Consider the following 27,074-nt stretch of genomic DNA (forward strand, 5'->3'; position numbering starts at 1 on the left):
ACTCTCTTTCTTCTCCTTACTTATTTTCAAAAGTTTTGATGTCCCACATTTGAACTGGCCAATCGCCAATGGAAATAGCAATTCGTTAAAACAATGTAAGATATTATGATTATTCACAGGCACTGTACTGGGGGGAATAATGCCCACCATACTCTGGCCAGAATTTGTGTACTGTCAGAACCTGTTAATGTGACCTTATGTGTAAATAGGGTCTTTGCAGGTGTAATCAAGTTAAAATGAGGACATAATGTATAAGGGTGAAGTAAACCCTAATCCAATGACTATTGTCCCAAGGAGAAGTAGTTCAGACAAAAATACATATAGAGGGACTGTAGTTGTGGCTCAGTGGTACGGCACTTGCCTAGCATGTGAGAGGCACTGGGTTTGATTCTCAGCACTGCATATAAATAAATGAATAATAAAAAAGGTCCGTCAACATCTAAATAAAATATTTTAAACCCCCATATCTATATTACATTAAAAAGAAAATACACACAGAGGGAAAATGGCCACGTGAAGAGAGGATAGAAATGGGGAGCGTCACAAACCAAACCAACGAACGTCAAGAATTGCTGGTAGCTATCAAGAGCAGAAAGATGCAAAGGATTCTTCCCTAGAGGGAACATTGGGAACAGAGCCCTGCAGACAGCTTGATTTCAGATGTCTAGCCTCCAGAACGACAAGAAAATAAGTTTCTGTTTTAAGTCACTTTGTGCATGATAATTTGTTATGGAAGCCCTGTGAGTCAAATATAGGCATCAAGTTCATTGTGAACTATCTCCCACAGGAAATTTTTTTTCTTTGGGGTACCTAATTATCATAAAGTCTGGGCTATAAGGGCATCTTGAGTTGTATCAAAAAGTTGTGTTAAAAAATAAAAAAGTGGGCTGGGGATATGGCTCAAGTAGTAGCACTCTCGCCTAGCATGTGTGAGACATTGGGTTCGATCCTCAGCACCACATAAAAATAAAATAAAGATATTGTGTTCACCTAAAACTAAAAAATAAATATTAAAAAAAGTTAGGGTTTATATTGACCCATCTTTTCTTTCTTACCATGGAGATAGATGCTTTAGGCCTCCCACGGCATATTTTTCTTTCTGTTTTGAATGCCACAGCATCCTCTATAATTCCATCTTAAATGTTCAAACTTCCCAGGTGATCTGCTATAAATCAACCTTCTATTCTAATGGCTTCACCTTTTGCCTTCCCCCTACACGCTTCTTTTTCTAAAAATAAAATAATAACATTTATTTATTTATGGTACTGGGGATTGAACCCAAGGGCATTCTATCTCTGAGTTACATATCCAGCCTTTCTTCTTCTCCTTCTCCTTCTCCTTCTCCTTCTCCTTCTCCTTCTCCTTCTTCTTCTTCTTTTTGTTTTGAGACAGGATCTCACTAAGTTGTCCATGCTCACCTCTAACTTGCGATCCTCTTGCCTCAGCCTCCTGAATCACTGAGGTTACAGGTGTGTACCACCACACTTGGCTAAAAATAAATTTATTTAAAGTATGCAGAGAAAAGAAAATATAATAAACACTATGAATTCATCACCCAGACTTTTCTCCCTACCTCTGCCCCCACTTTCTTCTTTTCTTTCTCCTTTTCTACCATATTCTTATGTCTATTCCACCCCACATACTGCTCTCAATTTCTCAAGGAAGGTGAGGTAGGTGCAGAAGGACCCAGCCTGACTATATGCCTGCTCTGAGGATATAATACACACACACACAGGGGATGAAAATTAGGTGGCTGACACTGGGCGCAGTGGTACATGCCTGTAATTCCAGTGGCTTGGGAGGCCGAAGCAGGAGGATCCCAAGTCCAAAGTCAGTCTCAGCAACTCAGTGAGGTTCTAAGCAACTTAATGAGATCCTGTATTGAAATACAAAGTATTAAAAAGGACTGGGAATGTGGCTCAGTGGTTAAGTGCCCCTGGGTTCAATTACCCTCCAACTAGTTTGAGTATTCCCAACACCTCTCTTTCCTGCCTTTTAAATATGCTCTTATAATCTTGGCATTTTTGCCTTTAAAACCAGATTTTTGGGGCTGGGGGTTTAGCTCAGTAGTAGAGCACCTGTCTAGCATATTCGAGGCCCTGGGCTTGATACCCAGTACTGCAAAACACAACAGCACCAACAAACTAAGATTTCTTTGCCCACAATAATCGGTAATGTATGAAATATGTTGGAGATGGGCTTCTATAGCTTTCTTTTAGATATATACCTATATTTTAAGTGACAGATTCTCTTTCCTCCTGAGACTCCTTTCAGAAGAGAGTGATCTACGTCCCATCTGGCCTCATGTAAGAAGGAGAATAGTCAAGACCAGTACCTAGACATGGTACAAATTGTTTTCCTTACTCCTTTTGCCTTCTTTTGTCTTCTTATTACCTTGTAAAGCTTCCCACTCGAGGGTTTTTATGTTGTTGTTTTAGAAATACTTATAAACTTCTGGTCATAGTCTTCAATTTCCTAATTTTTCCTTAAACTTAATGTCTCTGATTAGAATTTCAAGTTACAGATTATCTTTCAGAATCTGTTTTTAGTGTAATTTAGAGTTCAGAAGATCATTTAGGAGACAAGTAAAGGTACAAATAAAACAGCATAACGTATTTATAAAAATACATTCCTATTTCCTTTTAGCTTGACTTGTAGAAACGCAATGAATGGAAATGGTACTATGTTTTTCTCACTTCTCCTCATTTGTTTTGGATCACAGACTTCATTCTGATTTAGGAGTCTTTCCTGCTCAGCATTTCAGTGATAATTCTCCCCATGGTCTACAGGATCCCTGTTCTCCTTGTTTCTATAGCAACAGTCCTGTGTTGCTTGGCTAGAAGTAATTTTCTACTGCTGTGGTGAAGCCCTATTTTTTTCATTCCTTTCTCTCTAGTTGCCTTGGTAACCAGCCTCTTCCTTTTCTGGTCTCTTGGTGGTAAATTCCACCCCCCCTCTTTTTTTTCCCCCCTCTCTAGTAACAGTCACCTGGTCATGACTTGGACAGTGTTATTCCATCTGTGAATGAGCATATTCTGTCATCATCAGATTGTCATCATGAAATCAATCTCCTTTTTCCTTATGTCCATCAAGCTCTGGTCTGCCATCTTCCTGGTGGTTGTCATGGTAACCATACCCTCTGAAAGTATCCAAGCAAAGACTCTACAGTTAACAACCATCATATGAGAGTGTCTGCCAATATGTGGCCACACATCTCCATTTTAAATCCAGCCCCAGGCGGGTATCACAAATTGGAGAGAACATGGCTTTTGATAAAGCAGTCTGGATTGAGAAAAAGAAGTACTGGGGACCCAGAACTGGAAACTGGTATTCCTCCTCAAAACATAGGAGGCTACAAGGTTCAGGCAGGGACTGCAAGAGTGGCCATTATGCCAAAAGAATTTCAAGTGATTGAGAAATATATTGACAGTCATTTGAGGCAGGCCCATGATATGCTCTAAATTTCCAGGGGTCACTCCTTTGGTACAAGGTTTGACCTGAGAGCTAGGCAGAACCAATAATCGGGAAAAACAAATTGTAACTATTTTTTGGTAGTGTTGGGGATAAAACTCAGGACCTTGCATATGTAGGACATCCCCAGCACTGATTTAACACTGATAGAAATCTCCATCCCCAAAACTCTTAACTTGGCTAAAGAGGGATTATCACAATAGGTTTTTAGGCACTTTTATACATTACCAAAAATTTCTCTGCCCTTAGATTGCTCTTATCTCTTTAGGGAGGCAGATGGGATGTAAAAATTATAATACTAATAAGTGTTCAACAAATGGTGGTTGTTATGCCCTGGGGCATTGTAGCAGAAACTTTTCAGACATTATTTAATTTTCTCCTTATGGCACTTCTGGAAGAATACTGAGGTTAAGAGGTGAAGTTAGGGGCTGGGTGTGTAGCTCAATGGTAGAGCATCTGGGAGGCTCAATACTCAGAAGGGGGGCGCGGAGTGAAGTGTATGGAGGTCACAGGTTCATCTGATTCCAAAGTAATTTCATAAAAGGGTGTGTGGAATCTCTTGAATTTTGGTCCTGCTTGGTTCTAATTTTTCCCACCCACACTTTAATCTGAGGGTTGTTACTATTTTATCCTTTCTGCTGTCCTTCCATTTCCTCTTCTAATATTGTGGGTTGTTGTTCATTAGTTTGCTTTTCTGTTCTTTTTTTTTTTTTTTTTAATATTTATTTATTTATTTTTAGTTTTCGGCGGACACAACATCTTTGTTTTATGTGGTGCTGAGGACCGAACCCGGGCCGCACGCATGCCAGGCAAGCGCGCTACCGCTTGAGCCACATCCCCAGCCCTGCTTTTCTGTTCTCATCTTATCTCTTGCATCCTTTGGCCAAGGGGATGGAAAGTTTTGTCCTGGTTTCTGATTGCATCTGACGTTGTACTGCAGAATGAAAACAGTAGAGCAGCCGCCCTTGTCTGAGAACTGGGCAGACCTGATTCTGGAGAATGGCATACCTTTAAGCTCACTAGCGCCAGCACTAAATAGGCAAGTCATTTTTTCTGTCCATTTAACAATTATTGGGTGTTCATTCGCTACCAACTCCTGCTTCCAGGCCCTGGAGATACAGCAATAGCCTAGGCAGGACTTTCTTTTGCCATTGTGGAATTTACAGCCGGAAGTATAAGTCAGAAAATAACCAAGAGGCCAATATATAGTTATATATTCTAATTAGTGCTATGAAGAAAAAAATTGGGTGCCGTGAAATAAGAAATAATAGGGATGCCTCTATTTTAGATGGGGCTGTCTTCCCCGTTTTAAGAGAGCAGGCAGGTGAGGTTCTGATGCCAGCTAGCTTATGGCAATCCCACGTGAGCCTCCTAAATTGAGACCTTTGTCCTGCAGCGCCTTCTGTCTCAGCATCCTTCCTTTAGAGCCTGAGATACGCGCCGGCGCATTGACTGTTGCCATGGAGACAGTGTCCGGCGCATGCGCAAATATCTCCAAGATGGCGGCGATTGCGGCTGCACGAGCAGTTCCTGTGGGCCCTGGGCTTCGGGGCTTGCAACGGACATTACCTCTGGTAGTGATTCTCGGGGCTACCGGCACTGGCAAGTCCACCCTGGCATTGCAGCTAGGCCAGCGGCTTGGTGGAGAGATCGTCAGCGCTGACTCCATGCAGGTATGGCAGTGCGTCTGGCCCCGGGTCTGGGAACGCTGAGGGCCGCGCGCAGGCCTTTGGAGGAGTGGACGTCCTGTCGCGTGGCGGTAGTGGGTAAACTTGAGGCTTGTGTACCATAGGGGCTAGGTGAAGGGAAACCATACTTACTAGGTGTCAACCGTATGCCTACACAATTACGACACTGTAGTTTGGTACAGACTATGATCATCTCTCCATTTACAGATGAGGGTGTTGGGGGGAGGTGAAACGACTTGCTCCGTGTCACACTGCAAATAAATGGAGGAGATGGTATTTGAACCTACAAGGTTGACATTTAGGCGTGCAATGAATATCTTTTTAAATTAAAATTATTGAAGAGCTTTTGCTGTAATTCTAACTTTAACCCAGTGAGACCAGGAAAAATTAGATGTGTCCTGTGAGCTTCTTCTGGCATGATGGAATACAGCAAGCAGGAGACCTGGATTCTCGAGTTTAGAATCTGCATTGGCCATGTGACTTCTGATTACCAATGCCCTTTATTTGGACCTTATAGTGTAGAGGAAATGTCATCCACTTCACAGTGGGGAAATGTTTAGTAAATGAGATCATGAATGTTTGAATTAAGAACAGGATGGTCTGCCCAGAAGAAGGCCACATATGTGGTAAAGCTGAAGTTCTCAACCCTGTTGGCTGAGTGACTTGAGGGGTCTTTCCCTCTTCTTTCAGCTGGGAGGGGTATCTTATTCATCTCAGGTGGGAGCATTTGTGCTTGATTGAAAGTGGGTGACATTTGGGTGAATCTAGTGGAGCAATTACAACAATTGTTTGTTCAAGAGAATTTACAGTTCTGCATATTCACAGTAATTGAGATGTTGAACATGAAGTGCCGGTCACTGAACCTAGCCTCCAATGAGTACTTAACAGGAATGGCAATTCTTTTCCTCACTTCACTCTATAAGCCCTTTAGCATGAATTCTACCTTATTAGCTCATTTGGGGTGACAAGACCATTAGCACACACGAAATGAAAGGATAATTCAAAAGGTTTCCATTTGGCTTTGTGCCAGCTTTGGGAGACAGAATTTAGCTAAAATTCCAGCTCTGTCTTTTCCAAGATATGCAACTTTAACCTAACTTCCGTGTGCCTTTGTTTCTTCTATAAAGTAGGAAAATAGTAACAACATTATTGTGATGATTAAATGAGATAAAGTATGTGAAGCACTTAATACACTATATGGTATGAAGTAAGAGTTAAAAATATGGTAGCTACTGCTTTCTGCAAGATCAGAGACAAAGCCATAATCTCTGTACTTAAGGAGTCATGTATATACAGATTAGACATCTGTATATACATGAAATATGGTTAGAGCTAGTAAGTGTTTGAACAGAGACATTTATGGTGCTTTGCAAGATGGACAGGATTGGGGGAAGTGAGACTGAAAGTACTAGATTTGATGATAAACTATTAAATATTATCAGAATCATGAGAAGGAGAAGGGTGAAATCATTGAAGGTTGGCATAGTCATGGAAAGCTCTCTAAAAATGGGCTTGAGAAATAGGTCAGGTTTGGATAGGTAAGAAAGAAGAAAAGACATATCAAAGGAAGGAACACAAGAGTTAAAAGGTGAGGGTTGGCGCTAGGGATATAGCTCAGTTGGTAGAGTGCTTTTGCCTCACATGCACAAGCCCCTTGGTTCAATCCCCAGCCCCCTCCCCCCCCCAAAAAAAAAAAGATGAGGGCTGGGGGTAGAGTGCTTGCCGTGCACATGTGAGGCACTAGGCTCAATACTCAGCACTACATAAAAATAAATAAATAAAATGAAGGTATAGTGTCATCTACAACTAAAAAAAAAAAAAAAAGAAAAGTTAAAAGATGAAACGGTCAAAGAATATATAGTAAAGAGACTGTTAAATAGCTTGGTATCATAGATATTATGGTGTGAGATGAGTAACATGATGAAGGCAGTATGTAAGGAGCATGCATTTGTGAGCAAAATATGTATTGAATTGAAGAATGGTATTAATAATAGATCTAAGACCTAATACTTTTTTTTTTTTTGTACTGGGGTTTGAACTCAGGGGTTCTCAACCATTGAACCACATCCCCTGTCCTATTTTGTATTTTATTTAAGCACAGAGTCTCACTGAGTTGCTTAGCACCTCACTGTTGCTAAGGCTGGCTTTGAACTCATCCTCCTGTCTGAGCCTTCTAAGCTGCTGGGATTACATGTGTGTGCCACCAGGCCTGGCTCTATGACCTGATACTTTGGAGACTTGATTAATATGGACTTTAGTAAGATGGAGTTACACAAATGATATCTAAGGACCATTCCAATTCTTCCATTCTATAATTTCTATATTCTGAGTTGGTGTGGTGTTAATAGGGATGGAGGAGAAAAGAAAGATGTAATGTTTTGAAGGTAATATCATGTTATTATTTTACTGATATCAGTTGGTCATTGATTGAGGAAGGACGAGAAAAATGGGTACAGTGTAGTTCAGGATTCAGATTTGGACGCCTGGGAGAATGGTGAACTTGGAGATCAGGAAGATTTTGCATCTAAGGGGAAGTCTAGTTAGTGGATATTTGGAGAATGCTCTAGACAAAAACCCACTTCAGGACTCTTGCACTTGTTATCTCTGCCTGATAGAACCTCTGTTCTTACATAACAGTGTGGCTTGTGCCTACTTTTCTGGTCTTTTCTTAGATGTCACCTTTCCTATACCACCAGAATTCCCAGTCAAAAGTATTCTCACCAGGTGCTGTGGCACTTGCCTGTAATTCCAGCAATTTAGGAGGCTGAGACAGGAGGACTGCAAGTTTGAGACCAGCCTCAGCAATTTAGTAAGGCCCTAAGCAACTTAGCAAGACCCTGGCTCAAAACAGAAAAATGAAAAGGACTAGGGATGTGGTTCAGTAGTCAAGTGGTTCAATCCCCAGTACCAAAAAGGGGGAAAAAAGTGTTCTTAATAAATCAGCTTAATTTTACATCTATTTTATTTTATTTTATTTTGGTACTGGGGATTAAACCAAGGTACTTTCTACCTATGAGTAGTATCCCTAGCCCTTTGTATTTTATTTATTTATTTTTGCAGTACTAGGAATTGAACCCAGGGGCATGCTACCATTGAGATATCTATGTATCTAATATCTCTATCTATATATGACCCTAACCTCTTTTGTTTTTTGAGACAGGATCTTGCTAAGTTGTTGAGACTGACCTCAAGCTTGTGATCCTCATGCCTCAGACTCCTGAGTAGTTAGGACTATAGGCATGTGCTATTGTGGCCGGCTTTACATCTATTTTTAAGTAATTTATTGGGTTCTGGTAATGAGGGTTGCGTATAACTCTGTAATAGCTATTGCATACTCAGAATGTTTCTTTACTCAAAGCTGTGTGCCTAAGGGTAAAGTTGCAGAGGCCTTGCTCACAGTAAAATAGGCTGGTTGGTGGAATACTTTATGCCTCACGTAGTGCTGATGATATGGTAGATCTTTAATGTTTGGTGAAATATTTTATTAAAAGGGTACATTTTATAATTTTAATACATTCAAGTTCTTTCTGTGGTTGTAACTGGAATATGAGAGTTAAATTTCTTTCATCCTTCGGATGCTATGAGGATTAATTAATATATGAAAAACAATGAAGACTGTTGAACTTTCTGAACTGTTTATAGATTGTGTTTAATTTTGATTATACCTTGGATATTCATAGTATTTTCTCTTGATCCCTACTAAAAATTTTTGCCTTTATTTTTACTTTTAAGTTGAAATAATGAAATGAATTATCCATGTGCCATTCTTTGTGGGTATGCACAATTCTTCATTTCTGTCTTTGCTCACCATCCTCCCCCTGTTAGAGTAGTGCTGCTCTGCTTGTTTTTTAGCCAATGAAATTATATGCTGCTTTTCAGTGACTTGAGGTTCGTTTGGAATATATTTGGCAAATGTGAACAAAATGCCATTCTCTGTGTGTGTGTGGGGGTGTGTATGTTTCAAGGGCAAGCCATATGAGACATAAAGTGTCTAAATTACATGGACTACTGTTCAGTGAGCAAGGCCTCTAGCAACTTTTCCTTGATGATATACAACTAATGCTAGGCAAGTGCTCTATCACAGAGCTATATAACCCAGCCTGAAAAATGACATTCTTTTTTTTTTTTTCTTCTTTTTTCCAAGGCCTTGCCCATGATAGCCAAGTGCTTTACCATTGAGCCACATCTCCAGTCCTTTTTATTTTTTATTTTGAGACAGGGTTTGGCTGAGTTGCTAAGGCTAGCCTTAAATTTACCATCCTCCTACCTTAGCATCCCAGGTAGCTGGGATTATAGGCCTGTGCTGCAATGACTGGCTAATATTTACATTTTAGTATCCCTTTCAACATGCTGCCCAGACTTTTATATTCAGAAGTGTCTCAGTGAGGAAAAACAAAAAAAGTTGTAAAACGCTGCCCTAAATTTTCAATTGTCTTGCATGTCATACCTTCATCCCTTTGTCCTACCTTGACTGTAGGGTCATTCCAAGGCAACCCCCTACAGCTCATTTTCTTTCCAGGGAGAGTGGTTGGCATATGTATGTCCAGAACAGATATTTATTTGTACATTCATGTTCATAGCAGCATTATTCACAGTAGCCAAAAGATGGAGGCAATTCATGCTTCTACCAAAGATGTATAAATAAAATGTGGTGCATACATTTAAGAAAATATTATTTTCCTATTTTATTTTCAGTGTGCTTAAGCATAATGTTTCAAGTGAGTTTCTTGTAGACGGTAATGGTTAGGTCATGTTCTACCCATTGTTGTCTTTTAATTGGTATATTAATAACATTCATAGTAATGTAATTATTCTGTGTTTGGGCTTAGGTCTGCCATTTTATTCATTTTTCTGTTCTATTTTTATTTCTGTATTTTTTACATTCCTGAAAATTAAACATTTTTTTTTATAGTTTAAATTAATTCATCTTGATTTTGAGAGTAGGTTACTAGGGATTGAACTCAGGGGCACTTGACCACTGAACCACATCCCCAGCCCTATTTTGTATTTTATTTAGAGACAGGGTCTCACTGAGTTGCTTAGTGCCTTGCTTCTGCTGAGGCTGGCTTTGAACTCCTGTCTCAGCCTCCTGAAACAATGGGATTACAGGGATTTGCCACTGCACCTGGCTCTTTATAAAGCCTTTTAATGACCCCTCTAGGTAGTATAATTGTCATAGTTTGGTATCATGTTTTTTTACTAGTTTGAGTGAAGTGTGGAAACTTTACTTCCATATATGGTTCTTAGCTACCCTTGTTTATAAGATGATTGCCCTAAATATTTCTTCTATATACATTTAGAATTATAGTAGGCAATAGTTTAAATTTTGGCTCTCAAAAACAATTTAGAAAAACTCAAGGGGAGGAAAAGAAGACTATTATAATTATCCACTTACAAAGCCAAGAATGGGAATTTATTTTTTATTTTTTCTGCTCTGGGGATTGAACCCTGGGTCTCAGGCATGGTAGGCAACTGCTCTATCACTGAGCTACATTCCCAGCATCAAGATCAGGGATTTAAAAAATTAGAAGTGAAATCATTTTTACATAGGAGATGCTACAGAAAATCAAACAATAATCTTATGGCCTTCTGCCTAATTAAGATTAACGCAACAGTTAAAACGGTCTAATGGGGCATGGTGCCATAGGCCTGTAATTCCAACAATGTGGGAGGCTGAGGCAGGAGGATCACAAATTCAAGGCCAACCTCAACAGTTTAATTGAACTTAATCTGCAGCACCACAAAAACAGATAAACAAATGAACAAACAAACACACACACACACACAAAAACCTGAGCAAAACTAAAATCAAAACACAGAAAGATCTTCTTTTCACATTAAGCAAAAGGCAAGAGGAAAGTGGACAGTGTGCATGTGCATAGGACTCCACCAGGAAAGGTGGTCTGGAGGGAAAAACTTCAGAAAATTTTATTGAACTTTGAAAATTACGGAAATTGGATTAATGGTGAAATACACCAGTCACAATAGGACAAATATTCTATGAATGCAGTGAAAAGTACTTGCTTTTGTAAACACTGAATAAGTAGGTGCTTTAGGTATTGAAGTAGCTCTATGAGGTAAAACCATAATACAGTGGTTAAGGGTCTAGAGCAGTAATTTTGTCTTGGAGCCAGAAATATAGTGACTTGTATCTATAGCTACCTAGCAACTGAAGGTCCTGCCTTGCCTCTGGCTTCTCACTATTCTGCATGTAATTTGTGGAATGGAGTGTCAGAATTGCTTTCTGAGGAATTACACAATTAGGGACTCCTGTTGGGTTCTACTGTGGATTTCTGCACAGCCAAACTGACAAGTGAGAAACCTTTGTGCTTAATTTTCTGTTTTTTCCAAACCCTGGTTGTTTTGCAAATTATAGGAACATGACTATTCTCATTCAGTAGTGAGAGTTTGAATTCAAGTAGAGACTGGTAATATAATCCCTGTTTTCCAGGATGGAAAAACTGAGGTACAGAAAGATTAAAGAGCTGACTAGAGATCATACTGTAAAAGACTCGCACACCTGGGAATTGGATCTGGGTCTTCTAACTCATTTGTAGAGTCTGATATATTGCAGAAAGATGATACTGAAGGTCTTCTTTTCAGTCTGAGTCATCTCCTTGGCATGTAAATTCAAGGTACAATGCTTTGCCTTCAGTGACTGGGTGAAACATTATACTGAGAAACTTGAAGGCACTTGCCAAACATGTACAGTGACTGCCTGGAAATACAGACTACCGACTATATGCTGAGAGAAAATAAACAAAGTGTTCCGTTTGGGTTTATAGAGAGGAAGTATTTCTGATGCTTTAATTCTTCAAGCCCTGTGGAGAAGCAGTAGTCAGACATAGGAGCACAGTTCCCTTTGTGTTTGTCTAAACTTACAAGAGGAGAAGCAAATGATTTTTGGCAGTCTGACTAGTAAGCAGGGTATGTGTCATCTAACAGATGTGGAACTCTGTGTTCTTTTTTGTCTGCTTTGGGACATAGTTTAGGAATAGTGTTTTGTACTAAAGGAATGTCTGTCTGATAGTACTCAAGGGCGATTTGAGATGCATGGGGGAGGGATGTGAAAGGGGAGATGGGATGGTGGATCATAGTAGTTTAATAGGACATGAAATAAAAGGTGCAGAGACCTATTGGCCAGGAGAGATGGGGCCTATCCAGAGGCTTTTGCCACAGTTGGCAGAGCAGTGTTTTAAAAAGGACTGAGACTGACAAGAGGCTGAGAGGGAAATCTGAAGGCTTTTGTCTCTTGTACAATATATGTGTGAATGATGTTTTCTAGGTTCTTTGATTCACCTCCATTGTAAGTAAATTTAGTTTTTTTGGCTACAGTGTTAAACTGGGTAGGCTGTACATATATGATCACTTTTTTTTTGCAGCTAATGGGAGAACTCTGAAGTCAGACTTTCCATGTTATATAAGGAAAGGGAAGTGACTACTGGCCAAATGGGAAACCACAGGAGAGCACAAACAAGGCTTGCAAATTCAGATTCCTTTGATGAGGTGCTGCCCTAATGCTGCAGTGCCTGGGGTGGGGTGTTGAAGCAACTTCCCTTCCAAAAGAAATATATATTTGAAAGGTTAAAGTTACTTGGGATGTATATAGAATTCATGTATGTGCTAATGTGATATAAATGAATTGGGTTCTCATGTCATCTGTTCAATTCTTGAGATAGATTTAAATCAGAACAGGATTCTGTTTGCCACAATTCTTACCTTTGGGGCCCTGCTTCTGAGTAGGTGCCTTACTGCTTCATCCCATTGTGGCAGCTAGAGGGGAAGCCTCCACTACTGCACAATGAATGATGAAAATAATAATACTGAAGGTGGGTGTGTGGCATATGTCTGTAATCCTGGCCTTTCAGGAAACTAAGGCAGAAAGATTGAAAGTTTGAGGCCAGCCTTAGCAATTTACTGAGATCTCAGCAACTTAGCGAGACCTTGTCTCAGACTAAAAAAAAAAAAAAAAAAAAAAAAAAAAAAAAGGACATGTATCTCAGTGGTAAAGCACCCCCCCCCATTCAATCGCTATTCCAAAAAAAAAGAAAGAAAAGAATAAGGATGAAAAAAATAACATATATATATTAGGCACTGTTCTGAAAGTTTGATATATGTTACGTATGTTACATGTTTTAATATCCTTACCACAACCTTTTGAGATAGGCACTATTATTATTTTATCCTACCAAAAATTACTTTCTTGAATTCTTACCTTGTGCTGTTCTATATTGTCCCTTCAGCTCCTCCTGTTTGTTTACACATTTGTCTCCCACCCCATTCTTTTTCTCCATAGCACTTTGTACATTTTATCAGGCACAGAAGAAGGAAGAATATTCCTGACAAAAATAACAGCAACAAAGTGGAGGAAGGGTTCTTTTATATGTTTTCAAGGAATGGCCAGCAACTATTCGGAATACTTGAGAGATAGTCATAGGAGATGAAACTAAAAATACAGGTCCTGGTCACAGATTGTTGAGGTCCCTAAAAGCTATGCCATGAAGTCTGGGGTTTTAAACAGGGAAGCAGTTGTAAATCTATTTTACAAAGTTAACTCCAGTGGCTGGGTAGAGATGGGTTAAAGAAAGAAAAACAGTTCAGCATTCTGTTACATTAGCCTAGATCAGAGGGACTGGAGTTAGGCTGTGGCTGGAGAGAAGAGGTAACCATTTTGACATTTTCAAAACAAACCAATAGTTATTGAATTGGAAGCATTTGGGGGAAAACAAAAGATAAGAACAAAGCCTTTTTTGTGTTTGGAAAAAAAATGAGACATGCTTATTGAAAAAAATTTCCAAATGAGAAAAGTACAAAGAAAATATAGTCTCTGCATCCAGGGGTGACTATCTACTCCCCCTCCCATACTAGGATTGACCCCAGGGGCCCTTTACTAGCCCCCTTTTAAAAAAGTATTTTATCTTTTTTTTTTTTTTTTTGTACTGGGATGGAACCCAGGGGCACTTAACTGCTGAGTCATATTATAAGACCTTTTTATTTTTTATTTTGAGACAGGGTCTTAGCTAAGTTGCTGAGGCTGGCCTTGAACTTCTGATCTTCTGCCTCAGCCTCCTGAGTTGCTAGGATTACAAGCATGCCACCACCACTCCTAGTTTACACATTGCTTTTTTTTTTTTTTAATAATGTTATGGATTTTTTGTTAATGTATATAACTCTATATTAGAGGTCTCAATCTGGAGCAGTTTTGCCTTCCAAGGAACATTTGGCAATTGCTGGAAACATTTTTGGTTGTAATAACTGAGACCAGGTAGATTCCTGGCCTTCAGTGGGTAAAGGCAAAAGACATTGCTAAACATCCTGCTGGGCATAAGACAGCCCCCCACAACAAAGAATTATCTGTCTCAAAATAGCAATAGTATTGAGGTTGAGAAACAACGTTCTACATTATTACTAGTTTTAAAATTTTGAAATAACTGTAGATTTACACAAGAGTTTTAAAGATGGTACACAAAGTTCTTCTATACTCTTTTTTTTTTTTTTAATTTTAAATATTTATTTATTTTTTTAGTTCTTGGCAGACTCAACATCTTTGTATGTGGTGCTGAGGATCGAACCCGGGCCGCACGCATGACAGGCAAGCGTGCTGCTGCTTGAGCCACATCCCCAGCCCCTCTTCTATACTCTCTATCTAGCTTGTCCTAACATTAACATCTTACATTATCATGGTATGTTTATAAAAACTAGGAAATTGACATAGATATGATACTGTTAACTAAACTGTAGACTTGGATTTTACCAGTTTTCCACCAATGTCCCTTTTCTGTTATGGATCCAACTTGGGATTCCTCCGTATTGCATCTAGTCATCATGTGTCCTTATCTCCAATCTTGGGCAGTATTTTAGTCTTTCCTTGTCTTTCACGTCCTTGATACTTTTTTCCCCCTAGTACTGGGGATTGAACTCAAGGGCACTTGACCACTGAGCCACATCCCCAGCCCTGTTTTGTATTTTATTTAGAGAAAGGGTCTCACTGAATTGCTTAGTGCCTTGTTTTTGCTGAGACTGGCTTTGAACTTGGGATCCTCCTGCTTCGAGTGCTGGGTTTACAGGTGTGCACCACCAAGCCCGGCCCCTTTTTATTTTTTGAGGCAGGTTCTCACTAACTTGTCCAGGCTGGTCTTAAACTTGTAATCTTCCTGCCTCAGCCTCCCGAGTAGCTGGAATTGCAGGTGTGATTGAATTACATATCTGCCTGACTTTCCTTGATACTTTTGAAAGGTAATGGCCAGCTCTTTTTTAGATGTCCTTTATTTGGGGTTTTGTTTCTCAGGATTAGATAGGCATTATAGATTTGGGGAAAACAAAGAAATGAAGTACCTTTGTCATTGCAACATATCTCACTGCATGGTATCATTATGGTGTTGCTAACCTTGATCATTTAGTTAAGATTGTGTGTGGCTGCCAGGTTTCTCCACTGTAAACTCATGTTTTTTTTTCTTTTTTCCTTTTGCATGCTATTTTGCCTTTCCATTTTCATAATATGATAGTATTCATTTACTAGAAATGAGTTGCCAAGTTTGTTCTACACTGAATGGGAGAATTAAGCCTGACTTCCTGAAGGGAGGAATATAAAGAATTTGTGGACACATTGAAAACACCGCAGTAATTAATATGTATTTCAGGGGAGGTACTTAGAGGTTATGCAAATATCCCATTTCTCCTTAAGTTGCTCACACTGATTTTAGCATTCATCAGCAAATCTTTCCTGTCGTAATTGCTATAGTAATTTTCCTTATTCCTTCTCTTTAGTAATTGAAATTCTTTAAAGAAGACTTGTCCTGCTGGGTGTAGTGGTTTATGCCTGCAATGCATAAATAATAATACTCTAGAGGCTGAGGCAGGAGGATTGCAAGTTTGAGGCCAGCCTCAGCAATTTAGCAAGACTCAGTCTCAAAATAAAAAGGGGTGCAGTTATGGCTCAGTTGTAAAGTGCCTCTGGGTTCAATTCCCAGTGTACCTCCAACCCCTGCNCCCCCCCACACACACACTGGGATTTGAATCCAGTAGTGCTATACCACTAAGCTATAGTCCTACTCCTTTTTAAATTTTGTTTTGAGTCAGGGTCTCACTATATTGTCCAAATTGGCCTCAAATTTATGATCCTCCTGTCTCATCCTTCCAAGTAGCTGAGATTGCAGGTGAGCACCACCACAACCAGTTTTATACAGTTCTATGGTATGTGTGTGTGTGTGTGTGTGTGTGTTTCTTATTTTGGTAAATGTTGGGGATTGAACTCAGTGCTTCATGTATGCCAGGAAAGCTCTTTTATCTCTGAGCCATATCCCAGCCCCAGAGGATATATTTATTTTGTTATTTTGCTTATTGAGATTAAAGTCCATATAACATCGATCTCTTTAAAATGAACAATGCAGTGGCATAATCACAACATTATATAGTCAATACTTGTGTCGGGTTGCAAAACATTTTCCTCATCCTGAAAAGAAAATTCCATACCCATTAAGCAGTTATTCTCATTTCAGTTTTCCCTCAATTCCCAGCAATCACCAATCTGCTTTTTTCTCTATAATCTAATCTGAGTTTATATATTAATAGGATCATACAATATGTAACCTTTTGTATCTGATTTCTTTCACTTACATTAGTTGTAGTGTATAGTCAATACTTTATTCCTTTTTATGGTTGAATAATATTATATGTGTAGACCACAATTGGTTTATCTCTTGATGGACATTAGCACTTTTAAGCTGTTGTAAATGTGCTGCTGGGATGGGGATGTAGCTCAATGGCAGAGTACTTGTCTCAGGTATGCAAGGGCCTGGTTTCAATACCCAGCACAAAAAACAAGCAAAAAAGGGCTGCTGTGAGCATACATAAGTCTGAATTTGTTTGATTACTTATTTTCAGTTTTATTTCTTTTAATTATTTTGGATATCTACCTAGGAATGGAATTGCTGGATCATGTAATTCTGTGTTTAATTTCGAGGAACTGCCTGTTTTCCACAGTGGCTACCCCATTTTACATTCCCACCAGTAGTGTATTAGGGTACCAGTATCTCCATATCTTCTCCAATACTTTTTTTTTTTTTTAATTATAGCCAGCCTAGTGGGTATGAAGGTGGTATCTAATTGTGGTTTTGATTTTTATTTCCATGATGATGAATGATGGTGTGTTTGTTGGCCATTTGTGTCTTTGGAAAACTGTCTATTCAGGTCCTTTGCTCTTGTTTTTAAATTGGGTTTGTCTTTACATTTTGATACATATTGACATACTGCTTTCAAGAAAGTTTGTTCCCTTCACTCTTAAAATTTTGCATGTTACCCATCTTTTTCATTCTGGTAAACAATTAGGTTTCTTTCTCTCTCTTTTTTTTCTGTACTATGGATTGAACCCTGGAAAGTTTTACCCTTGAGCCACATCATCATTCGTTTTTAAATTTTTATTTTGAGACAGGGTCTCACTAAGTTGCTAAGGGTCTTTCTAAATTACTGGCTTTGAACTTGTGATCCTGCCACAGCCTCTCAAACTGCTGAGATTATAGGCATGCACCACTGTGCCTGGCTTAAATTTATATATCCTTGCATGCTTTTTTAGTTTTAGTGTTGATTGATTGATTTTTATGATACTGGGGATTGAACCCAGGGCACTCTACTGCTGAGCAATATTCCTTGTCCTTTTTATTTTGAGACAGGATTTCACTAAATTGTCCAGGCTACCTTGAACTTGTCATCCTCTTGCCTCACTCTCTGGAGTAGCTGGGATTATAGGTGTGTGTCACAGTGCCCAGTTTACCATTCTTTTATAAAGAATCATGTCTGGGCTGGGGATGTGGCTCAAGCGGTAGCGCGCTCGCCTGGCATGCATGCGGCCCGGGTTCGATCCTCAGCACCACGTACAAACAAAGATGTTGTGTCAAACAAAGATGTTGTGTCCGCTGATGACTAAAAAATAAATATTAAAAAGTTCTCTCTCTCTCTCTCTTTAAAAAAAAATAAAATAAAGATGTCTGAAATCTATAATCCTTTGAGCTATTGGAATTTACAGATTGAATAATGAAGTCATGATTTCTCTAGTGTTAGTGAACATATACTTAGGTCTTCCTTGACTTCTGTGCCTGTTGCTCTTTCTTGGAGTGCCCTGTACATACTTGGAGATAAGTTTGAGGTCCTGCATTGTCCAGGTTTAGGTCTGTATTCCTTTTGTTAGCTACTCAGTTTCCTTGTCTTGCATGTGCTCACTTCCATGCACACCCCCCCACCCCTTTTTTCTGTTGTCTCATTTACATCTCACTGCCTAGCACAGTATTTCTAACAGTGGTTATGAACCCTTGCTGCCCATTAGAATTACCCAGAGAGTATTAAAAATACTGATACATAGGCTTACAGCAGTCATTAAATATCTATTGATTAACATTAAATGCTAATTAATGTCTATCTTCAGATGTCAGTATCTCTCTAAATTTAGTCTTTAAGGTCTTCATTCAGCCTGGTAGACACTTTATTTTTTTTGGTACCTGGACCAAAAAATCTCAAGGGTACCCAACCACTGAGCCACATCCCCAGCCCTATTTTGTATTTTATTTAGAGACAGGGTCTCACTGAGTTACTTAGCACCTCGATGTTACTGAGGCTGGCTTTGAATTTACAATCCTCTAGTTTTAGCCTCCTGAGCCGCTGGGATTACAGGCCTACACCATTGTGCCTGGCTGGTAGACACTTTTATTTACTGGGAAAACAGGGTTTAAGTCTCAACTTTGCTACTAACTCACTATATGTGTGTGAGTTATATAACTCACTATATATGTGTGTGTGTGTGTGTATGTGTGTGTATTTATATAAATAAACTTGAACAAATCACTGACTTTTGGGGAGGGGATTTGTTTCCTCTTTGGATATGTTAGGGTGGAGAAACTCATGGGATTAAATCAGGAACTGTGGGTCTTTCAACTGTTTTTTTTTTTTTTTTTTTTCCCCCACAGTACTGGTGATTGAAGCCAGGGGCACTCTACTGCTGGAGCTCCATTCCCAGTCCTTTTTATTTTTAATTTTGAAAAAGGGACTCACTAAGTTGCACCAACTGGCTTTGAACTTGCAATCCTTCTGGTACAATGTCCCAAGTAACTGCCACCATACCTAGTTTAGTATTTTATGGTTCTTTTCTTCAAACCCAACTTAGCCAGAGGTCTCACTTCCAGGATCCAAGGATTAAGCTTATCTGCTTGGCACTGCTCTAAACATTTTAAATGTGTTAACTCTGATCCTCGTAATAACTAATAAGCAGTGTAGATGCTCTTGTTATCCCCATTTTACAGATAAGGAAACTTGAGGCAAAGCAAACTAGATATTTAACCTGGGTATTTATTCAGCTGGGTAGTAGGTCCAAAATTTGAAACCAGACAGTGTGGTACCTTTATACTAGACGGCATTCTCAACTTAGATATACACATGCAAATAATGAAGCACGTCAGATAACATACTTTATTATAGGTATCTTAAGGTAACATATCGCCAAAATTATCAAAAATGGGCCCATTTTAAGGCCCTAAAGATGGTCACAGAATGGCAACTTTATTATGAGCTTTATTTTCTCAAACTGAGTCCTTTGTTTCTGTATCTGTATCAGTCACGGTGGCATTGTCTGTGAATATATTTTTCACCTTCTCTCATAATTGCTCTTGAGAACCTGGAAAGGGTTCAGCTTATTTTCTCTTTGATTTCTGAAATTTTGTTTCACTTTAGTATGAATTCATTACTTCAAGCAAAGAAACAGACCAGCCTCAAAGAGAGGTAAAAATTCTTCTGGGAAGAGGCAGCAGAAACAATTGGGGTATAGGCAGATCATCCAGGATTGAGTGTGTTCTTTACTACTGGCCAATTATATATGGCTAGGGCACTCTCTGAACCACAGCCTTCTCAAGTATAAAGTGACAAGTGACTGAATTGAATAGGTGACCTCTGAATTTCCTTAAAGCCATACTTCTCTAGTCTTTGCATGCAGATTTCTAAGCAGCCACCGTGGAGGCTTGGTATTGCAAAGTTTCTCATGTTTTATCTTAAAAGTATGTGCCAATGTTGTATTCTCTGCCTTAATCTCTTTATATTTAGATGTAAAAATGACTCAAAAATTTTTTTATCACTTAGTAAAGTGGTCTAGAAGAGTGCATCACATATATTATGCACTTCTCAGTTTGAAAAGTATGACCTTATATGATTCTAGCCTCTTTTCTCTTAAAGAGATACACCGAGAGGAAGACTAAAAACCATGATCTACACTATACATTCCAAACCATTCCTCTCACCACACGAACTTAGCAGGGCAGGTGGAGAAGTTCTCCTGCTTTCTGAGCATCTTAATCTGTCAAGTTTATTCAGCAGGTTTGCAGTTGAATTTTTGCTGAGCAAAACTAAAAGGCATAATTGCCCATGAAGTTCCTGCAGCTGATTCATTCTTTCTAACTAAATAAAGTTGTAATTTTTTTTAAAAAAAGTTTTTCTTTTAAGAAAGCAAAGTTAGCTAGGAGATCAACCTTTTCCCTGCTCTTCAACATTTCTTTAATTGAATTTAACTAAATTCCTTTAAAGGAATTTTTTTCCCTTTCACCCATCTATGCCCAAACTTTTCTTTTTTTCCCCCTGAAGCATGGACTGTTAGAACTAGAAGTAATGTTGAATATGAAAAACTTGAGGTTCCAGGATAGAAAGTGATTTCCCAAAGTCATAAAGCTGATTCATTTGGAACAGGAACTAGCAACAAGGTGGGAAAAGAACACTGTGAGGTCAGAAGACATGGATTCACAGTTTGTCACTAACTACCTGTGTGACTTTGGGTAGATTTCCTAATGTATCTGAGTTTCAATAAGGATGTGAAAGGATAGAACCTAGCAGTCTATACTTCATACATGGAGTAGACATTGAATATTTTTCTTAGATGTGCTGGGGCTAGAGGTACATGTATAATTTCTTCCCTTAGAATTTGTAGTCTTGTGGGGAAGATAGAACTTTTGTAAAGTCATATACAGAAAGTTCCGTCAAAAAAGAAACTGCAGGGTGCTGTAGAAACAGAGGATAGCAAAGATAGGGAGAAGATGGGAAGAGATCTTAGGGACAGCTTTCAAAAAGAAGTGATGCTAGGGACTGGTATTTTTTTTTTTTTTTTTAATTTTTAATATTTATTTTTTAGTTTTCGGCGGACACAACATCTTTGTTTGTATGTGGTGCTGAGGATCGAACCCGGGCCGCACGCATTCCAGGCGAGCGCGCTACCGCTTGAGCCACATCCCCAGCCCTAGGGACTGGTATTGTAGCTCAGTAGTGGAGTGCTTGCTTAGCAATTGTGAGGCACTGGGTTTGATTCTTAGCACCAAATATAAATAAGTAAAAAATAAAAGTCAATTGACAACTAAAAAATTAGTTAAGAAAAAAAAAGACAAGTGATGCTAAAGCATTTGGGGCTGGATGGGATCCGATTTTCGTTTTAGAAAGATGCAGTTTGGATATAATAAGTTGGAGAAGTTATACGCTAAAGGTAGGAAGATCAGTAAGGAAACTGATAGACTAATCTGAGAAATTTTGAAGACTCTAGTTGATGTAATGGCAGTGGGAAATGTGATGATGGTGGATTTTTGAGATAATACATGGTTTTAGGAACTAGTGTGGACAGAAGTGGAGATAGATGGAAAACATGGGAAGAAAGAGATACTAAGTGTGCTTCAAGGGGCTGGGGATGTAGCTCAAGCGGTAGCGCGCTCGCCTGGCATGCGTGTGGCCCGGGTTCGATCCTCAGCACCACGTACAAACAAAGATGTTGTGTCCACCGATAACTAAAAAACAAATATTAAAAAAAATTATTAAAAAAGAGTGCTTCAAAATTTTTGGTTATCTAGGTGATTTATCTAAGTATGGATGAGAAGATAATAAATTCAGTTTTGAACACTTTAGGTTTCAGGTGCCTGTTTGAGGTAATGATTATATGACATGGTGGTGAAGATGATAATGATAGCTAGCTAACTAAATAACACTATTGGCTGCCTCTAGGGGAAGGCCTTATTCCATATGCTTTGCATATATTAAACATTTAATCATCACAATAATACTTTGAGGCTAGAGTTAATATTATCTCACTATATAAATGAGGGATCCTGTCATTGGTATTTCAGCTGATTGTATGATCTCAGAAGGTTGAGCTAACTTCTCAATCTCCCACTTCCTGGTGTATTATCTCAATTTTATAGCCTTGAAGACTGTTCTTTTAAACTCCTGATTTGGGGGCTGGGGATGTGGCTCAAGCGGTAGCGCGCTCGCCTGGCATGCGTGCAGCCCGGATTCAATCCTCAGCACCACATACAAACAAAGATGTTGTGCCCGCCAAAAACTAAAAAATAAATATTAAAATTCTCTCTCTCTCTCAAAAATAAATAAATAAATAAATAAATAAACAAACAAACAAACTCCCGATTTGCTGGTATATCTATTGTGAGCTTGACTGTTGCAATCTGGGCACAGAGAAGTTAAGTAACTTGCCAAAGGTTACATAGCTATTAAGTGGTGGAGCCAGGACCTAAATTTGGGCAGTCCAGCTCCAGAGTCCTTACTGTTAACTTCTTCATCATACTATACAGCTTTCATTGATTACGACAACATCTAGGTTAGGTATCACAAGAGATAACTCCTGAAATCCACATCCACAACCTAGTTATCAGCACAAAAATGGTTGTAGAGTAAGTTTATATAAAAAATGGCAGGTGGATGCCATAAAGACTGCCATTTCTCAGTATTGTTGCCATGGCAGACATTACTAATAGATTAGTGGTTGGCTTCAGTAGAAGAGACTGAGGAAGGTCTAGTGAAATAAGAAGAAATCCTCCAGAGAATGGTGCCACTGAAGCCTCAGGAGATTGATTTATGAAGACAAAGTTATCAGGTTATCTTTTTTCTATTACTTGTTTTTGAGAACTTGGTTGACAAGTGTTACATTTGGCAGTCATGGTTCATTACTGATTTCATTGAGTGAGATATCCATGGAATGATAGGGGGCAACAAGCAGAGAAGGTAGATGATTATATTGATCCATAAATCCAAGGATGTGGTTTTCAAGGGGTGTAATCTGTAGAGATAAGAAAGTGATTGAAGGACTTTAGGATCTAATTTGGAATGGGGAGGAAATGAAGTAAAAAAGGGGAAAATAACTTGGAGTGAAGGAACCCAGTTAGGGGCAGTCTTTTTTTTCTTGCTTGTGGACAGCTGCTATTGAGGCATCACTGCTGGTTCTGCCCTGAGTCCAAGACACTGCTGATTAGCATACTCATTAGGGCCACCTTATAGCATGGCAGCCTTAAAGGGTTGGAGCTTTAAATAGGTGACGTCTTTGGCTATACACCTAAAGATTATGGGGAGTCTCTCCAAGTGGAATTTCATTAGACAGGACTTCTCAGTTTCAGGACTATTGACATTTTGGGCCCAGATAATTCTTTGTTGAAGAGGTGGGGGTTGTTACATTGTAGGATGTTTAGCAGCATCCTTGACCTTTACCTGTTAGATGTTGGTAGTACTCCCACTCCCACAATTGTGGGACCCAAACCAAAAATGTTTCCATACATTACCAAATGTGTGTAGGTAGATAAAATCACTTCCAGTTGAGAGCCACCACTCCTAGCTTCTGCTGGTTTTCCTGGTCTCTGTTATAGGTTTCTCTAGCCTTCGTTAGCTCCTCTGGGTGCTTGAGCTCTGTTGATTTGGAGAGTTAACATTATTTCAGCCTTGTGCTCTTTTCCCACAATTTTTTGAGTCTTGAAATAAACTGTCAGCACAGGGTTTATTTCCCTGTTTGATGCCTAGAACATTAAATGTTTAATGGTTATGATATTTTGAGAAGACTACACAAACTTTGATCTCTCTCACTTATAAACTTTTATATCACCTCCTTTTATTTCAGTTATCTGTGTCTTTTGCCAGCTTGGATTCCTTGAAGACGAGAGCTCTTTTTAAATCTTTTTTGTATGCCTTACATCTTTTTTGGGGGGGGGAACCAGGAATTGAACTCAGGGGTACTCAACCACCGAGCCACATCCCTAGCCCTATTTTGTATTTTATTTAGAAACAGGGTCTTTGCAATATGATTGATGTATATACATTCCATGTATGTATTATATATCAAAATGCATTCTACTGTTATCTATGACTAAAAAAATAAATAAAAATTAAAAAAAAGAGAGAGAAATAGGGTCTTTGAGTTGCTTAGCACCTTGCTGTTGCTGAGGCTGGCTTCGAACTTGTGATCCTCCTGTCTTAGCCTTCTGAGCTGCTGGGATTACATGCGTGTACCACTGCACCTGGCTCATGCCTTGCATCCTAAGGAGTACCTTGCACATCATAGACTCTTAGTAAATATTTGCTGAGATAAGTCAACTGTGTTAGATAATTGGCTAGGTGAGTTAAACCACTAATTTTTCAGAATATTTCAGCTGTCAGGCCTCAGAAAGAAACCAGAGGTCCCTTAATATTATCAAAATATATTGTGCTGAGTGAAGCATTTATTCACAGTAATTTCTTTTATTTATTTATTTATTTAGGCCTCCCTCAATTGCTAAGGCTGCCTTTTTTTTTTTTTTTTTTTTAAGGTCTCCTTTGAACATGCACTCCTTCTGCCTCAGCCTCCTGAGTCACTGGGATTATAGGTGTGCACCACCACACCCAGTTTATTCACAATCATTTCTGTGTACACAGTCATAGATGTCCTCTGGAAGAGGGGGATATGGAACAGTAGCATGCTGCCTTTGAAAAATAGTACAGATCATTTTAGCTTTTCCCAGCACCAGGCTATTTCACAGGCAGAACACTGAAACTATGATTGAATTTGTATAAAAGGGGACATATGAGGCATTCAGCTGCAAACTAGGCTGACTGGGTAGAACAGTATTCTAGGCAGGTAATAAAATTCCAAGCATGAGTATGATATTTACAATATGAGTATTACCTAAACCTGAACCAAATGTGACATTTGCAAAATTAAATGGTTTCTAGCTTTGTTTAGATATTTATCTTTGATATAAATATGTATCATATTTCTGTGTTTTGATTTTTAACTATGCAGTATGATTTGAGTTGATAAATAATGTATACCTATTAAAATGCATAATTTATAACTATAGTGCAATAATTATCAAAAAGAGAAAATACCTGTGTAAGAACACCCACTTTAAGAAATAGAGCATTATCAGCTCCCAGTAATTTTGAAAATTTTATTTTATAGTTAATATGCACAGGTTTTGCCTTGTGCCTAAAAGCTATCATCCAACTCTTTTTTTTTTGAGAGAGAGAGAGAGAGAATTTTTTAATATATTTTTTTTTTAGTTTTCGGTGGACACAAAATCTTTATTTTATTTTTATGTGGTGCTGAGGATTGAACCCAGCGACCTGCGCATGCCAGGTGAGTGCGTTACCACTTGAGCCATATCCCCAGCCCTCATCCAACTCTTTTTTATTGTGATCAAATATACATAGGGTTGGAGGTATAGTGTAGCTTGGTGGTAGTGCGTGTGCTTAGAATGTGTAAGGCCCAGGGTTCAATTCCCATCACACACACACACACACACACACACAAAAAAAAAAAAAAAGGTAAAAATGTATATATAAACTAAATTTTACCATTTTTTTAACCATCAAGTACATTCACATCTATGTATGACCATTACTACCTTCCATCTCCAGTATTTTTTCATCTTCCCAAACTGAAATTCTGTATCTGTTAAACAATAATCTCCATTTCTCCCTCCCTCAAGTCCCCACTAACCATCACTTTCTTTTTTTTTTTTTTTTTTTGGATAGTGGGGATTTTTTTGATCAGGGNTTTTTTTTTTTTTTTTTTTTTGGTGGTGGTGGGGGGAGGGTACCAGGGATTGAACTCAGGGGCACTGAACTACTGAGCCACATCCCTAGCCCTTCTTTGTATTTTATTTAAAGACAGGTCTCACTGAGTTGCTTAGTGCCTTGCCATTGCTGAGGCTGGCTTTGAACTCACGATCTACCTGCCTCAGCTTCCCAAACTGCTGGGATTATAGCCTGCACCACCTCAGTTTCCCAAGCTGCTGTGATTACAGCCTGCATCACCTTGCCCAGCTAACCATCACTTTCTGTCTCAATGAATTTGACCACCGTCTGTACTTCATATAAGTGGAACCATATTCTTGGTACCTCATATTAACTGTCTTTTCGTGACTGGCTTATTTCACATAGCAATAATGACTTTGAGGTTCAATTGTGTTGTAGCATGCATCATAATTTCCTGTCCTTTTTAAGGCTGAATAATATTCCATTATATGGATATATAGCACACTTTCTTTGTCCATTTATCTGTTGATGATACTTGGATTACTTCCACCTTTTGGCTGTTGTGAATATGCTGTTATAAAAATGGATGTGTGGGTTGGGGAGTGTAGCTCTGTGGTAGAATGCTTCCCTAGCAAGCTCGAGATCCTGGGTTCAATCCTCATGAAGGGCAGGACAGCGGGGGAGAGATGTATAAATATCTGTTCAACATCCTGCTTTCAGTTCTTTTGGGTTTATGCCAAAAGAATTACCATATTCTGTGTCATGGTAATTTTATTTTTTGTGTTTTGAGGAACTGCCATATTTTTCATAGTGTCTACACTATTTTATTTTTTGTGGTCTGCTAGGCTTTTTGTTTTTTGTTTTGGTACTAGGGACTGAATGCAGGGGTGCTTAACTACTGAGCTACATGCCTGGTCCTTTTTATTTATTATTGTTTATTTTACACAGGGTCTTAGTAAGTTGTTTTGGACCTCACTAAGTTGCTGAGGCTGGCCTCAATTGCAATCCTCTGGTCTCAGCGTCATGAGTCTCTGGGATTATAGGCATGTGCCATCATGTCCTACTCCCCTAGGTTTTATTTGTAGACTGATGAATTTGAACTAGAGAAAATTG

The 27,074-nt window shown here is 38.9% G+C and overlaps 1 protein-coding gene across 3 annotated transcripts in view; it reads left to right on the plus strand.

Annotated features, from left to right (window-relative positions):
* The first annotated feature begins 4,947 nt into the window (after positions 1–4,947).
* Trit1 (tRNA isopentenyltransferase 1) overlaps positions 4,948–27,074 on the plus strand; it is a 49,165-nt gene continuing 27,038 nt past the window's right edge. Inside the window, exon 1 of one of the 3 annotated variants that reach the window (XM_015485218.2) lies at positions 4,948–5,144. In XM_015485218.2, the coding sequence (XP_015340704.1) occupies positions 4,971–5,144 (174 nt within the window). In that variant the 5' untranslated portion in view covers positions 4,948–4,970. Of the gene's footprint in view, positions 5,145–14,692; positions 14,752–14,822; positions 14,843–27,074 lie in introns of those variants that run through there. The other 2 variants (XM_048815682.1, XM_048815681.1) reach the window with 2 other exon arrangements.

This window comes from Marmota marmota, unplaced genomic scaffold (genome assembly GCF_001458135.2).
Source record: "Marmota marmota marmota unplaced genomic scaffold, marMar, whole genome shotgun sequence".
Lineage (NCBI taxonomy): Eukaryota > Metazoa > Chordata > Mammalia > Rodentia > Sciuridae > Marmota > Marmota marmota.